The sequence below is a fragment of the Acanthisitta chloris genome, unplaced genomic scaffold, assembly GCF_000695815.1.
Source record: "Acanthisitta chloris isolate BGI_N310 unplaced genomic scaffold, ASM69581v1 scaffold3621, whole genome shotgun sequence".
Lineage (NCBI taxonomy): Eukaryota > Metazoa > Chordata > Aves > Passeriformes > Acanthisittidae > Acanthisitta > Acanthisitta chloris.
Window position 1 is genome coordinate 100246 of NW_008654206.1, and position 13792 is coordinate 114037.

Sequence of the window (13792 nt, forward strand, 5' to 3'; positions counted from 1 at the left end):
GCTGGTAGGGAAATAGGGCAGGGATAAATGAATGCCAGGAACAGTACAGAGAAACTTGTGGAACACAAGGGTAAGTTTTAGGATTTCAGAAGAATCTTTAGGTTTAAATGAAACTGAAGGAAATTTGTGTGAGATTTTCAAGAGGGAAATTGTTTTTTCAAAGGAGAAATGGGAGAGGGAACAAACTGTAAAATAGAGATGGATACCAAGGAGTGAGGGTGAATCTGAAGTTTGGGAGACTGAGGGAGTAAAGGAAAAAATGTTTGTGGTGATATACTGGAAGGGAAAAAGAAGGAAATGTGGGTAGGCAGAGGAAGACAAGAGACAAAAAGAAAATGAATGAAGAAAAGATTGCCATGGAGAAGGGGTGTTGAGACAGATAGGATTATGACAGGTGAGAGAAACAGAATGATGTTTTTTTCTGTGCCAGAGGAACTCTGAGTAAATTAACAAAGGACATGTATATGCCATTGCAAAGCCTGTAAAAAACCATGAGTCACAGTTCATATGTAAAATACTGTAAGTGGGATACTGTTAGTACAGTGAAGGTTTGTGGTAGTCAGAAAGCTGCTAGATGACTGGTAATAATTATATACAGATACACATCAGAATTAATCTTTAAGTACTACTTTGAGGCCCCAGGTTTTTGAACATGCTGTTTTATTCAGCTTTCTCTGTTAATCTTTGTATATTTAGGGTCAATAAATAAAATAATAATAAAACCCACACAACATTTAAAAGAAAAAGTAGGAATGGTGTTAAATTGATGCACATGAAACAGTGACTTTTCTTGAGATGTCTGTTTGTACTTAGTGTAATGGAATGGCTGACAGCTGGTTTCAGTTGCCATAGTGTAATTATGTAGAATAGACTTTTGCGATGACACTATGTCAATTAAGGAATCTCTCACATTCTAGACTACAAAGGACAAAATGACAGTACAAGATATTTCTTCCGTTCTTTTTCATAAAAAGATAGTGACACTGTGTGAAATTACAGTCCTGTTATGATGACACAAGTCAAATGATGTGAAAGATTTCTGGATTGATTAAAAATCATCAGCATTATATTATAGAATATGTATGATTTGATAAGTTGCTGTTATGTTTTGTTCATTCTTCCTTGGAAGATATTTGGGGGGGGCTGACAGACCGAGGGCGTTTCTTGTTATATTTGAACTGGTGTGTGTCAATGTGAAAAATGCTACTTATATAACAATGTACTTTAAATAGTGACTCTTCGGTCTGTGGAAATATTTTAATCCAATACATGTTGAGTAAATTTTAAAGCCATTGCAGAACATGAACTAAGATAGGTGGTGGTGATATTTTCCCATGTTTTTTGCTAGGTATCCTTTCCTTTTTTTCCAAGCTAAATCCAGGCAGAAAAAAAATTGACTGTTTTCTTCTTTCCTTTGAAAGTATTCACACTGTCACCAAATTCTGATAGTCACTGTATTAATTTTTATTATATAAAAGCATAATAATGCATATTCATCATTGTTTTTGAGAAAACTGCAATATCAAAACACCCTGATGCATAATGAATTTGTATAAAAAGCTCTTGAATTGAATTGAAAGAAAGGATGCTATAAGCATTTCCTGATAGTAAATGCAATTTCTTCTGGTCTCTCAGTATTGATCGTATGTGTTTTAATAGGTTTTTTTCAAGTAAAAACCAGTCTCATTTGCATGCAAATTATATAATGCTTCCAAATGATACATGTGGAGATCCTCCTCTGCCTGGTTTCCTCTGATTATTGATATCTGTTTAAGGCTTGTTTTTGTTCCCTGTGTTAGCAATGTAGTATTTATTGACATTTTGATGTAGGAAACCACAAAACATCCTATCCAGTTAGATTAATTTATTTCTATGGAAGTGCACAGGCAAAAAGATTCTATGAACAAAGGCAGGAACAGACATTTACCTCATTAAAAAATTCAGAAACATTCTAGTTTTAAACTTGCTTCCTCTGTGACGTCTGTAAGAAACTAGCCAACTGAGTCATCTTATTATTTCAACATCTACAAAAATTACTCCAGACTGTTAAGGTAGTTTGCATTATTCCATGCCCTGGAGTAACTTTGTAATTTTAATGAAGCCAGCCTCCCTTTAATTCTGATCCTTTCTCACGTACAACATGTGGTGTGTAGTTACCAGCATGCCAGGTCTGCATCTCATGTCTGTTTTATGTGCAGCCTACTACACCCTGGTTTTGTGAAATGAGAGGATCAATGCTTTATTTTTTAAAAAATGTGAATATTCTACTTTAAAAGTCACTGATAAATGTAATGTAATTAATACATGTTTTCAGCTTTAAAAAAAGAAGGCTATGTAATCACAACATGTTTGTGTAACTAAACATTTAAGATACTACACATATACTATAAGCTCTCAGTTATTACTGTTGTAACACAATGATTTGCAGTTTTGGAACACAGTTTTTATAACACCACTCAGTGTAACTTCCTAAACTTCACTGTATTTATCCGCCAGTTTTTGTCAAGCATTGCTAAACATCTTACTAATCCTGTTTGGTACGTTAGATAATAAATCAGCACAGTAAAGGCAGGGTAAGTGATTAAATAGAATGGAAGGACAAAGAGATGAGGCAACTCAGACCTGAGCACCTGAAGTCCTGCCCAGAGCCCAGTCTCCATGCTGCACTGTGTCCTGGCTACCAGGAATTTTGCAGATGGAAAATTGGTAAAATTGGGACAGGATGACTATTTGTTGGCAGACAGGGAAACCAAGTCAGCACTTAACCTCTGCTTCCGTTTCATCTTTAGAGGTGCCTGCTTTACTGGAGCACACTAGTAAAGCAGTGCAGAAGACTTGCCCTGCTGCTCCCAAATGCGATTGTCTTTTAATTTAGAAGTAAAAAATATTTCAGGTGTTAAGACTAGAAGTTACATACTCTTTGAAACAGTGTATCTAATACCTTAATATTTAGCATGGTAACATGCAGTATATATCTTTTGTCTCTCTCGTTTGAAGAGGATGCTGTTCCTTTTTCTCTCAGGTGCAAGCGCTACTAGTGGCAGCTCCAACAACTCACGATCATGACAGCAACATCTCAAAACTTCTGAAATCAGGTCCCTACCTTCGTATACTCCATCTCGTTTCCCCCAAAGTAAGAGTTCAGCAGCAGCTGGCCTTAGCCCTGTTGGGACTTCAGTTCCAGACTCCTCCTTATCACGATGGCATGGTGTTCTGAGACAGATTTTCATAGATATCCCCATAACAAACCACAATCTTCATCCTATACCCCCGGTGACCCTGGTCCTGTCTCTCTGAAGGCACTCACTGCTTTAACATATCCTGTCTTTCTGTAGCATACCTGTGCTCAAAGTTTGTTGTTTTGAGCTTGCAACACAAGTAAAATGTGCCAGCTGTGTTGATGTTGCTTGTATTGGCACAGCTCAAGTGTGTGAATATACTTTACAAATATATAATAAAATTAATTTTAAAGGGGAATATTTAATAGCTTTGCATTCTAGATGTAATAACTAGATCTGTATATTGATTTTAATGATGAAGTTGGAAAATGTAGAAAATCCTTAGTGAAGTTGCTGAAATGGAAATGCACCTTGTTGTATTTGTTTCCATTGAACCAGAGTTGAGGATAATAAAAGTAATAATCCTGGACAACACAGGAAGGGTAAATATAACTCTCTTGTGTGAAATTTCAAACTGAAAAAAAGTTCTTTGAAAACCATTTTGTCTATGAGTTAGTGAGAAAAATCCCTGCTACTAGTTTGTAATTATTCTTTTAGAATGGCAAAAAAGCATGGATAGATGTAACTGGCTGAGGAACACACATCTAGGGCCAGCATATCTAGGCTGGTCTTTTGGTGCTGCTACAGAAAGACTAGGATCTCCTGCATTGACTGTCACCTCTGCTATCTGCATGGTTATATGTCAGTGAGATCTCCAGTATAACTGGACTTCCATGTTTTGCTGCTGAATTGAGGTTGCGATGTCTTTACTGGCTGGATTTAGCACCTCTAACAGTCTCTGACATATGAAAACAGTATCATTCATCTGGAAGAGCAAAAGTATTTACTAATACATACAGTTTCCATGTAACTAATACTCCTTTAGATTGGAATAAATGAGAGTTGGAGATGATAGTGCCTTACCAGTCACCACAGAAGAAATGTTTGAAGGTTCTCCCAGAACAGTTGTGTAAAGGGATTGCCTGTTTAGCCACAATTAGAATTTCAATGGAGGTTAATAGTGTCTAAGAAGATCCCATGAAAGTACACGTAGGTATCTGGTTGTGTTTCCAGTTGATGGACAGGGGCTCATGGTGTGCAGTAGACCAGCATCTGTAAGCAAAAAGTCCAGTTATGTGTACAAATGCATTCATTGAACATTGGCATTTTACTGGGAATCTCTAGATGTGTCTGTAGTATCTGTTTTAACTTTAGAGAATTTTCTGCTTAACCTTTTAATATGTCTGTAGTGAATTCAAACCTCCCAAACTAAAGTCTTGTTACCCATTGTTGGTTATATTGTCAGATCTTGACACTGCTGTTTTCATTCATAAGTGGATTCTTGCTTTGCGTGCTAAAGCAGTTGCTTTGAATAAACATTCTGTGTACATTAAGCTGCTTAACAGACAGTAAGTCACAGGCACTGGATAGGGTCTGCTGTGACCAAGTACTTCACATTGGTTGAACACTCCGTCTTCTCTTTGTTCCAAGTCAGCTGTTCTGGGACAGGGAGGTGCAGATACTTGTTATGAAAAACAGTTTCATTTTGGTGATGATTCTTGAAGATCAGAATGTGGAAGAGGAAGGAGGCGCATTGTTTTTCAGTCTCTCAGTTATTTTTAGTTTGGAGAAAGCTGGAATGAGATCCCAGCATTAATTTCTCGCTGGAGAAAGTTCTGTGGAGCCTTGACCATGTGCTGATTCTAAGGGGCACTGTATTGTCTTCTGGTCTCTAAAGGAAACTCTGGCATTAACCCTTCTTCATGGACCTCCTTCAATGGGACTTTTGGAGGGGATGGAAAGAGAGTTAAAATGAAGAAAGAACTATACAATATAGCTCAGCTTCTATATTAACTATATAGAAGAAAAGGTAGTATGTAAACAGTCTAATTACACCATAATTTCATCAATGTAACTGTAATGTAGGTTCAGAACTGCCATCAGTAGTTCTCTCCCTCTAATGAGACTCCAGGTCAATCCTGGCATTTCCTCTGATGCTCCTTCTTGAGAGAATTATCCAGCTAACAAAACCACCACGTTTTTTTGTTCTCATGGCATCAGACTCTGGGAACTTGCTAGTATCCATTCCTTAGATTTTTATTGTGGAAAGAAATTTTATATATCAGGTAGTTGTTCCTTTTCTAAGTGCACTGTGTGTTGAGAATATGTGAAGTTTTGAATTGTGCATAACTTCTTTAATCAGTTCCCTGGTTTGCAGTTTGGGAAACAGGAAAATAAGTGTTTGGCCTGATTAGTATGTGGTTGAGGAAAAGGAGTTCAAAAAAGCATTCAGTAGTGCAATATCTACAGGTAACTACATGGGAAGTCTTCTCATCACAGGTCTGGAAGTGCTGGCACTACTGCTCTGGTGTGAAGGACAGGCACATCCTCAGAGATGGTGTGCACAGATGTGTAAAATAAGCTTTTCATTCCCTGTGTCATAAAGAACTGATAATCTAACTGGCACTTTCTGGTCAGACCTCTATCAAGGGTTGCAACTCAGCTACTGCCCAGCTGACCTAGACATGGAGTATGTATTTACAAGTGCATAGTGCAGGCATCATAGTTTTGTAGATTTGTTAAGCCACTAAAAATCCTACAGCCGCCTCAGACTGAAGATGCTTTTAACTATTTTGCAAGCTAAAAAATAAAGTTTTATCTTTGCATAATCCACAGTTTTTATGACTTTTATTTTCAGTATCTTTGACATAATGCTGTATAGCATGTTAGTACGTTCAAGTAATGTCAGTGTTATTTAAGATCCATATATTTATATGTTACTCTGCTAGCCGGTTCATGTCTCTGGAATTTTTGTATTTTTGCTTCCTTGGTACTTGACTTCTCTTTCTCTTCCAGAACTATTATGGAGCTGCCAAAATGATTCTTTCTGACAATCCACTTGGCCTGACATGTGGGATGGTGTGTCCAACATCAGATCTCTGTGTTGGTGGCTGCAATTTGTATGCCACTGAGGAGGGACCAATTAATATTGGTGGATTGCAGCAGTTTGCTACCGAGGTGGGTAGGACTTTCAAATGTCTTAAATTCTTTGTATGTACCATTGAGTATTGCCTAAGTGGCTGCCTTTGATAATGAATTGTTTTAAAAAAGTTGATACTAATAAAATAAAGGTGTAGGAAGTTAGAATAATTATCCCTTTTCTTACAGCACATTCAAAAGCTTCAAAATGCTTTCATAATGCACTATATTATAGGAACATAAGGAACATTATTTGTGAACATGATGATTCTTTAGAAATGCTGGTAGTTGAGGCAATTTGTTTTATAATGAAAGATTTATCTGAGCCAGGTGAAATTGTGGATGTTACTGAAGTAGGCTGCATAGGGGAAAAGATCAAGTGCACCTGCATCTGTAACTGCATATTAAGGAGATGTAGAACTGTTCTGGGCATAGGGTAGATCCTATAGCAGAATTAATGTGTGTTTGTACTGGCTTTGGGACAAAGGATAGGTTTCAGATGATTTTGCCTTTTTTAATGTCCTGATTTGCTAAAACTATGTAAATGCATGGTTTCACATTGACCTAAACTTTGTCTGTGTACATCAATCTAGATAGATACAGATGCACATACATGTGTATGTGTAAATGTATTGGTTCATAAAGGTAGGTGCATGTTTTGGCTACTGAAGAACAGGTTGTTACTTGCTGCTTCATACTAGGAAGTCTTATCAGGAGTTTCTGTTGAGATTCTTGTGCATTGTTTGTGATTATGTAGTCTCAATGCTCCAATTTCTATCTGAAGAAAGTGTCTATTGTACATTTGTTAAATTCTTTTGAGACCATGGTGAATTTGTACCAAACTCATGGTCTCAGTTGAGACCTCATCTGATCTATCTGAATAACCTTTGGGTAAAAACTGTGATTTTTTTGGTCTCTGTGTAAGTGAGGAAGTTGTGACTATATTAAAAAAGCATATGCATGTATTAAGATTGCACAATTCTATACAGTCCTTTACTAATGAGCATGTCCCTCTTCTGTGTCTTGAGCTCTTTGGCTGATCATATTTACAAACACACCATGAAGTTCCAGTCACCTTTACAAAGCCTGAGAAAAAAACACCAATTTTGTACAACAGACCGAAATAGAAATGCAAGTTAATCTGGAAGTAACAGATGATGTCTGTAAGGCAAATTTTTTCCACTGCTGTCATTCGTATACTTCCCACCCTCTTCTCAATGGCTGTAGGTCATGATTCAGTGAGCAAACGTTGCTACCTGCTGCAGCTGTTCTCCTTTTATGTGTTTGTATCCCTCCTTTCTTCTCTCTAGGAGAATTATAAGTCTTCTAGAGCATCTGCTAAACTTTTCTGCTAGATGTTGCTGAACCTTTCTTGCTCTATGGCATTTAAGTAGCTATCCACTTCAGTTTTCTTGAGATTTGAACACACAAGTGTAAGAATCAGGATTGTTTAGACCAAAATTCTCATTTACAGGATGAAACTAGCGACACTGAACTGTATTTGTTCTATGTGTATATTCAGTAGTTGGGTTTTACCAGTCAAGAGGCAATTTTAATACCTTTTCTTCTAATGGCCTTTATTCCATACATGTAAATAGTATTTGTTGCCTAGCAGAAGGATTCTTTTTTCCTTAAAACCCCACAAAACCAAACACAAAAAAACCAAATCAACCAACCAAAAGATTAAGCAGTTGTCAAGGAGATGATAAATACAATGGTGAAATATTACTGTTTAGGAACCAAATGCAAGTAATATCTGTTGAAACTTGATTTGTGTCTCCTTTTAGTCCTAATACTATGATTAATAGAGAGGAATTATGGCCTGATAGATAATGCTAAATATCTGCCATTTTTCTTCAAAAATCTTTAGAAATCTATTAAAAAAGCTCAGTGCTAGCATAATGATTGATATGAAAACTGCAGAGAGGATGAATAGCTCTGAATCATTTTGCTCCTAATGTTTCAAGTTTGTTCAAAATTATATTGGTTTCAAGAGTTCTAGAAGAATAAAATTGTTATACGGTTCTATGTAGCACTGTAACAAAACTAATCTTTAATTGAACTTTATTATCCGTAGTATTTTATAGTATCTATATCTCTATATATCTAGTATATATAAAATTTAAAGAAAAGTTAACAAATTGGTTATTAATAACCTTTAGATTTACTGCTGTTTATCAAATAGTTTGTATGTGTTGTATTGCTCTTAATTAGTATTAATAGGTGGTCACTTTTGCAATTAGTACTTTTTTGCCTTTTTTTCAGTAAAATTTTACCATGAAAATGTGTAGCTGAAAAAAAATAATTGTACGAATGCTTCCAAGTAACAGTCATTATAAAAATACAGATTATAATACTGAAGGAAATCATAAGGTACTACCACTTCTACAAAAATTGGCCCAGATACTATAAGTGAAATGTGTTCACTCTACCTATATGAGTAACTTAGCAAATTGTGTAATTGAGGCGTGCAACATGTGCTACTCCTAATGAGAGCTGCATGGTAATTCTCATGCATGGTGTAGTATTTGTCCCATAGGGGCTTATTTACTGAAAACTCCATTGTGCATGAAGCCAGTTTTAGACTTTTTTTCCCTTGGAATTAGTCAGAGGATCATACACTTGATGCATTACGAGAGTGAGCGATAATAAAAAAGCACAACTGCTAGCTGAGATAAAAGATAAAATTGCAGTAAAGTAGGAATGTGGGTTTAAAATGGAAAATATATGGCTATGACGTATGGCTGTTTGTGCTTCTGAACAATGACTGATCATCTGTTCATACTGCAGATAAAGCTCTCTAATTGTAAAATATTTGTCTTGCATACGATAGAACAAAAAAAAAAGGCACCTCATATCTCCTGCATTTTCCTTCTGCCCTTTCGTATAGTTTTGTAACTATATTTGGCTCATTCTCAAAGTGAATTGTAATCCAGTGTGAGAAGATGTGAATTTTGACAATTAAATGTTCAAGTGGAAAAAGGGAAATGTCCGTTTGTATTTGTGATGTAGAATGTGTATACTGGGATGCAGTTACCATGGTAACTGTTGCATCTAGAGAATAACACAGAGTAAAAGCTCACTATTATAAATGACGAGTGTCAAGCTCAGGTTACACCTGCTACTGCACAGGTCAAAATTATATTAATGTCTTTATCTGTCTCCTTTGCCCAAGTACTTCAGAATCAGAAAACATCTGTTTTTTGGAACACAAGTTCAGTGAAAATATACTGAGATTGCAGTGACAATACAGAGAAGCATGAGCTATATGGCTGTCAGTCCCACAAAATAAACTAAAATCTCTGGTTAGTCCAGTACAAGTTTGTAAGCTTGTAGTAAAAAGGAAGTGAGACCTATTACATTTTCTGCTATAGTATTAGTAAGAAACCCTCAAAATATTACATTTTTGGGTAGACATTACTGAATCTAAAGTTTCTCTTTTGTTTCTATTTAATCATTCTGAATGGAGGAGTACAAGCTGAATAGAAAATGTATTCTTTTAATCGCTGCATACTAGATATAAACACTTGATCTTTTGGTACTGTGGCTCATGTGCCAGCTACAGTTCTGGTGATTTGTTCCTCTCTGGAGATATATTCTCACTGCTGTTGCAGCAGAAAGAAGTTGGAAAAGGAAATTTGACCTTTTTTACCTAAAAGAGGCAAGGTATGAGCTTACCTGCTGCTAACCTAGGGACATCTCAGCAGAGAACCTGGTCTGGGAGGTGGGCTGTGGTGAGAGTCCTCCTCTGAGTGCTGAACCTCCTTTCCCCAACCCCACCATGGTCAAGGAAGCAACTGCTGCCCAGAGGGATTGCCATGGAGCAGTGCACTGTGCCCTTGGGCTCAGGGTCCCTCTTTTACTTGCATATTGATCTCTGGTCAGTCTTAAGGTAGGTGCAGGGAGAAGGTGGTTCTCATGGAGCTGTCTCTCCTGCAGCTGGATGGCCTTGAGATAGCTCTCTGGTACACATACATGTGCTGCGTCAGCAGAGGATTGTTCTATGGAGCAAGACAGCAGGGTAAATAGAAAAAAAAGCCCTCTATTTGCTGTGTTACTTTTAATTTTAACACATTTTTAGGTTATTTTATCTTTTAAGTCATGTTGAATTCCATAGTAATAATAAATGAGATTTTAGGCTTGTCTGAAGGGGATGGTGTAGCTGTCTACAATAGTTTAGGGGATGAATCTGATTTCTCAGGCCAATCCTGAAAGATTTGCTGGTATTTGGGCAAGTTATATAAACTTCTCTACAGCATGTTTTATAGATATTGAACATTCTTTGCTTTTTTAAGTCATTTGCATATATGCTGCTATGATTTAGTGGTGGGAGTCATGAAACATTAAGGTTTGGACTCTACAGTTTCCTAGATCCATAGGGTCTTTTGGGACTAGGATAACGTTAATGTGTTTTGTCAGCAAGTTTTGTCATCCCTCACCTACTTGCATAAAAGTTTGAAGTATTGCAACTTTGGTGCTTTAATTGTGGAGGGAGGATCAGCAAGTTTTCATAACTAACTCATGTTTGTGGAAAAAAAAATCCTGTACATCCTGTGCTATCCATAGCAATTAAATGAAATTAATTGGGTGATCATATAATTTGACAGCTTCAAGAAGATTACTGAGCATGCAATTTGCTTAATTTTGTATTAAAATCTGTGCAGAATATTTTCTTCTTTAAAGATTCAACTGCCCCATATAAATGTAAGCCAGCCTACAGATAAATATCCATGGAAACCAGTGGGAAAGTGTGAAATTAATAAAACCAGTTCCTAAATGTTATTGATTTCATTGCCTGTATTTTTCTGTCTGTGCACTAGCAAAATCTGATAACTCAGAATACACTAATATATTTTAAACTAAAATAAATCCCAGCTAGATTATAATGTCTACATCAGTAGCTGTTTGGTATCTCATCATTTTAGTGAAGGATATTTAAAGGCAAATCTGAGTGATAAACTTATTTCTATAGCCTTTTAAGCACGGAAGCAAGTGTTATGCCTGAAGAATGTAAAGTATTTAGTTATGAAGTCAAAACTTACATTACTAAAAATAATTTTTTTCCACTGCTCCTTCCATTTCCCCATTCTTTTTCATCCTTTTTCTGTTGATGAAGATGACAGAATAAACATGCACCTTTTACTAAGAAGCGTGTCCTTCTGTGAATGTCTTGGAGACTATCAAGTATGTTTTGATAGTCTGGTTTCATAGCGTTAAGCAAAGGTTTTTTGGCTTTTTGACATTTTAACATTGAGGTTAAAATTGAATCAATTTACTGTTTTATTTAATAAATTATTTGTCATTCTCCAAAAAAAATTTTAAACAGTCATAAAATAATAGAATGAGTCGGGTGGGAGGGGACTTTTAATGTCATCTAATTCTAACCCTGCTGCTGTGGGCAGGGACACTTTCCATTAGACCAGATTGCTCAAAGTCCCATCTAGCCTAGCCTTGAGCACCTCTGGGGATCATAGAATCATTAGTGTTGACTAAGGTCTCCCAGATCATCAAGTCCAACCTTTGATCAAACACCATAAACCCTATGGTTTATGTGCCATGTCTAGTCATTTCTGGAACACTTCCAGGGATGGTGACTCCACCACATCCCTGGGCAGTCCATTCCAACCCTTTCAGTGAAGAAATTCCCCCTGAACCATCCCTGGTGCAGCTCTTGTTCAGTCACTAGTTTTCTGGGAGAAGAGACCAACCACAAAATTGTTACAATACTTGTTACCCCAAACCTCCTTTCATGTAGTTGTAGTGAGCAGTAAGGTCTCCCCTGAGCCTTCTTTTCTCCAGACTAAACACCCTGAGCTCCCTCAGCCACTCCACATATGACTTATGATCTAGACCCTTCACCAGCTTTGTTGCCCTTCATTGGACATGCTTCAGCGCCTCAATGTCTTTCTTACAGTGAAGGGCCCAGAACTGGACACAGTACTCAAGGTGTGGCCTCACCAATGACCAGTAAAGAGGGACAATCACTTCCCTAGTCCTGCTGGCCACAGTATTTTTGATATAGGCCAGTTGGCCTTCTTGGCCACCTGGGCACACTGCTGGCTCGTGTCCAGTCACTGTCAACCTGCACGCCCAGGTCCTTTTCTGCTGAGCACCTTTCCAGCCACTCTTCTCCAAGCCTGTAGTGCCACACAGGGTAGTTGTGAAATGGGAGTAAATAATAAATAAATAAAGGTGAATTAGAGTAAAACTGTATGATCATATTTTAATTCTGTAAATAGGTGGAGAAGGGTATCTAAAGTATATTTCTTGTAGAAAAACCCTGATCAGAAAACTCAGAAGTGACTGAAATTATTTACTTTAATTCTAATTTGTATAAATTTTGAAATAGCAATTCTGAGTAACAGTTCTAACCTGCTCTAATGGTTTTAAATGTTTTAGATTAATTTAAATCATGCTTACTATGCCATAAAATGATTTTCATCTGGTTAGCAAAATACATTTCTCTGAGTCACCTGCCACTCTCTGCCAAATGTCACATCTTTTCATCAAAACATGCTAATATGCCTATGGTGAAGTGAAGAAAAGAACCAGAATTTTATTACATGAGGGTAACAATAAGCTTTTCCCTATCTGCATTCTAAAAAAACAGCTAAAATGAGTTGGCTAAAACTTTTCAGGAAAATTAAACTGGAATCAGATGCTCAGCAATTGAAACAACTGTAGTTTGCTTAAGCGGGAAATGTTGTAGAACCTGAATGCAAATTCATGTTTGCATACAGTGCCTGGGATTATGCTCTTTGTTGAGTATACAGAATGTTTTGGAACATGAACCAACCCAACTGCAGTGAAAGGATGTTTTATTTACAAGACAGCAGAGAATAAACTCCCAGATTTCATGCTGTAGAGAACATTGAGCAAGTGCACTCACACCTTTACACATAGAAGTGATGCAAATAGGAAAACTGTAATATGCTATAAATGTCTGAATCAAGCGAGAATTTTTCTCAGTTGTTGGAACTTCGGCAGAATAGATTGGCTGTTTCAGTTTGGTCAAATTGTATCTCACTTGAGGACTAAGTTTCCATATTTTATAAACTGCTGTATCCTTTCTAAGGGCCCTAATGGACATGAAGCATAAGAAGCGAATAGAATCAATGTGGGTGTGGTTTGAATAGGCCCTAGATGATGAAGTAATGATGATTGTGTAGTATTTGATAAAAAGTTGGAGAATAAATGCCCAGTGTTATTAATGTCTGTTATTAATCTATCTAATCTCTTTTGTGTATGAGAGAGAGCCAGAACGGAAGGCAGACATGAGGATGATGGTTAAGTCTTTCAACTGGGAGTCTGAGCTTTAAAATTCATTATTTAATCTCATTTTTTTTGAATGGTTAAAAAGCACTGCAAAACAAAATAGAAACTCCATCCAAACAAAAAAGAAATCATGTGTTTGAAAGGAAAATGGACAAATCTTACCTGCATTCTGAACACAGTCTGCGCAGATTAAAAACAGGACAGTGTTGCATGTAATGTGCCATTGAGCACTCACTTGCAAGTTACCCATCTCTGGCCACCAAAGGATTTATGCAGAAGAATTCAGTGATATTTAATTAGGTGAATTACAATGTAGGGAA

The 13792-nt window shown here is 36.8% G+C and overlaps 1 protein-coding gene across 1 annotated transcript in view; it reads left to right on the forward strand.

The window, feature by feature from the left end:
* DPYD (dihydropyrimidine dehydrogenase) overlaps window positions 1-13792 on the forward strand; it is a gene marked incomplete at its 5' end in the record, with an annotated part of 196336 nt that overhangs the window by 79548 nt on the left and 102996 nt on the right. The window contains one exon of the mRNA XM_009083388.1: window positions 6075-6236. Coding sequence (XP_009081636.1) covers window positions 6075-6236 — 162 coding nt within the window. The remainder of the gene's footprint in view (window positions 1-6074; window positions 6237-13792) is intronic.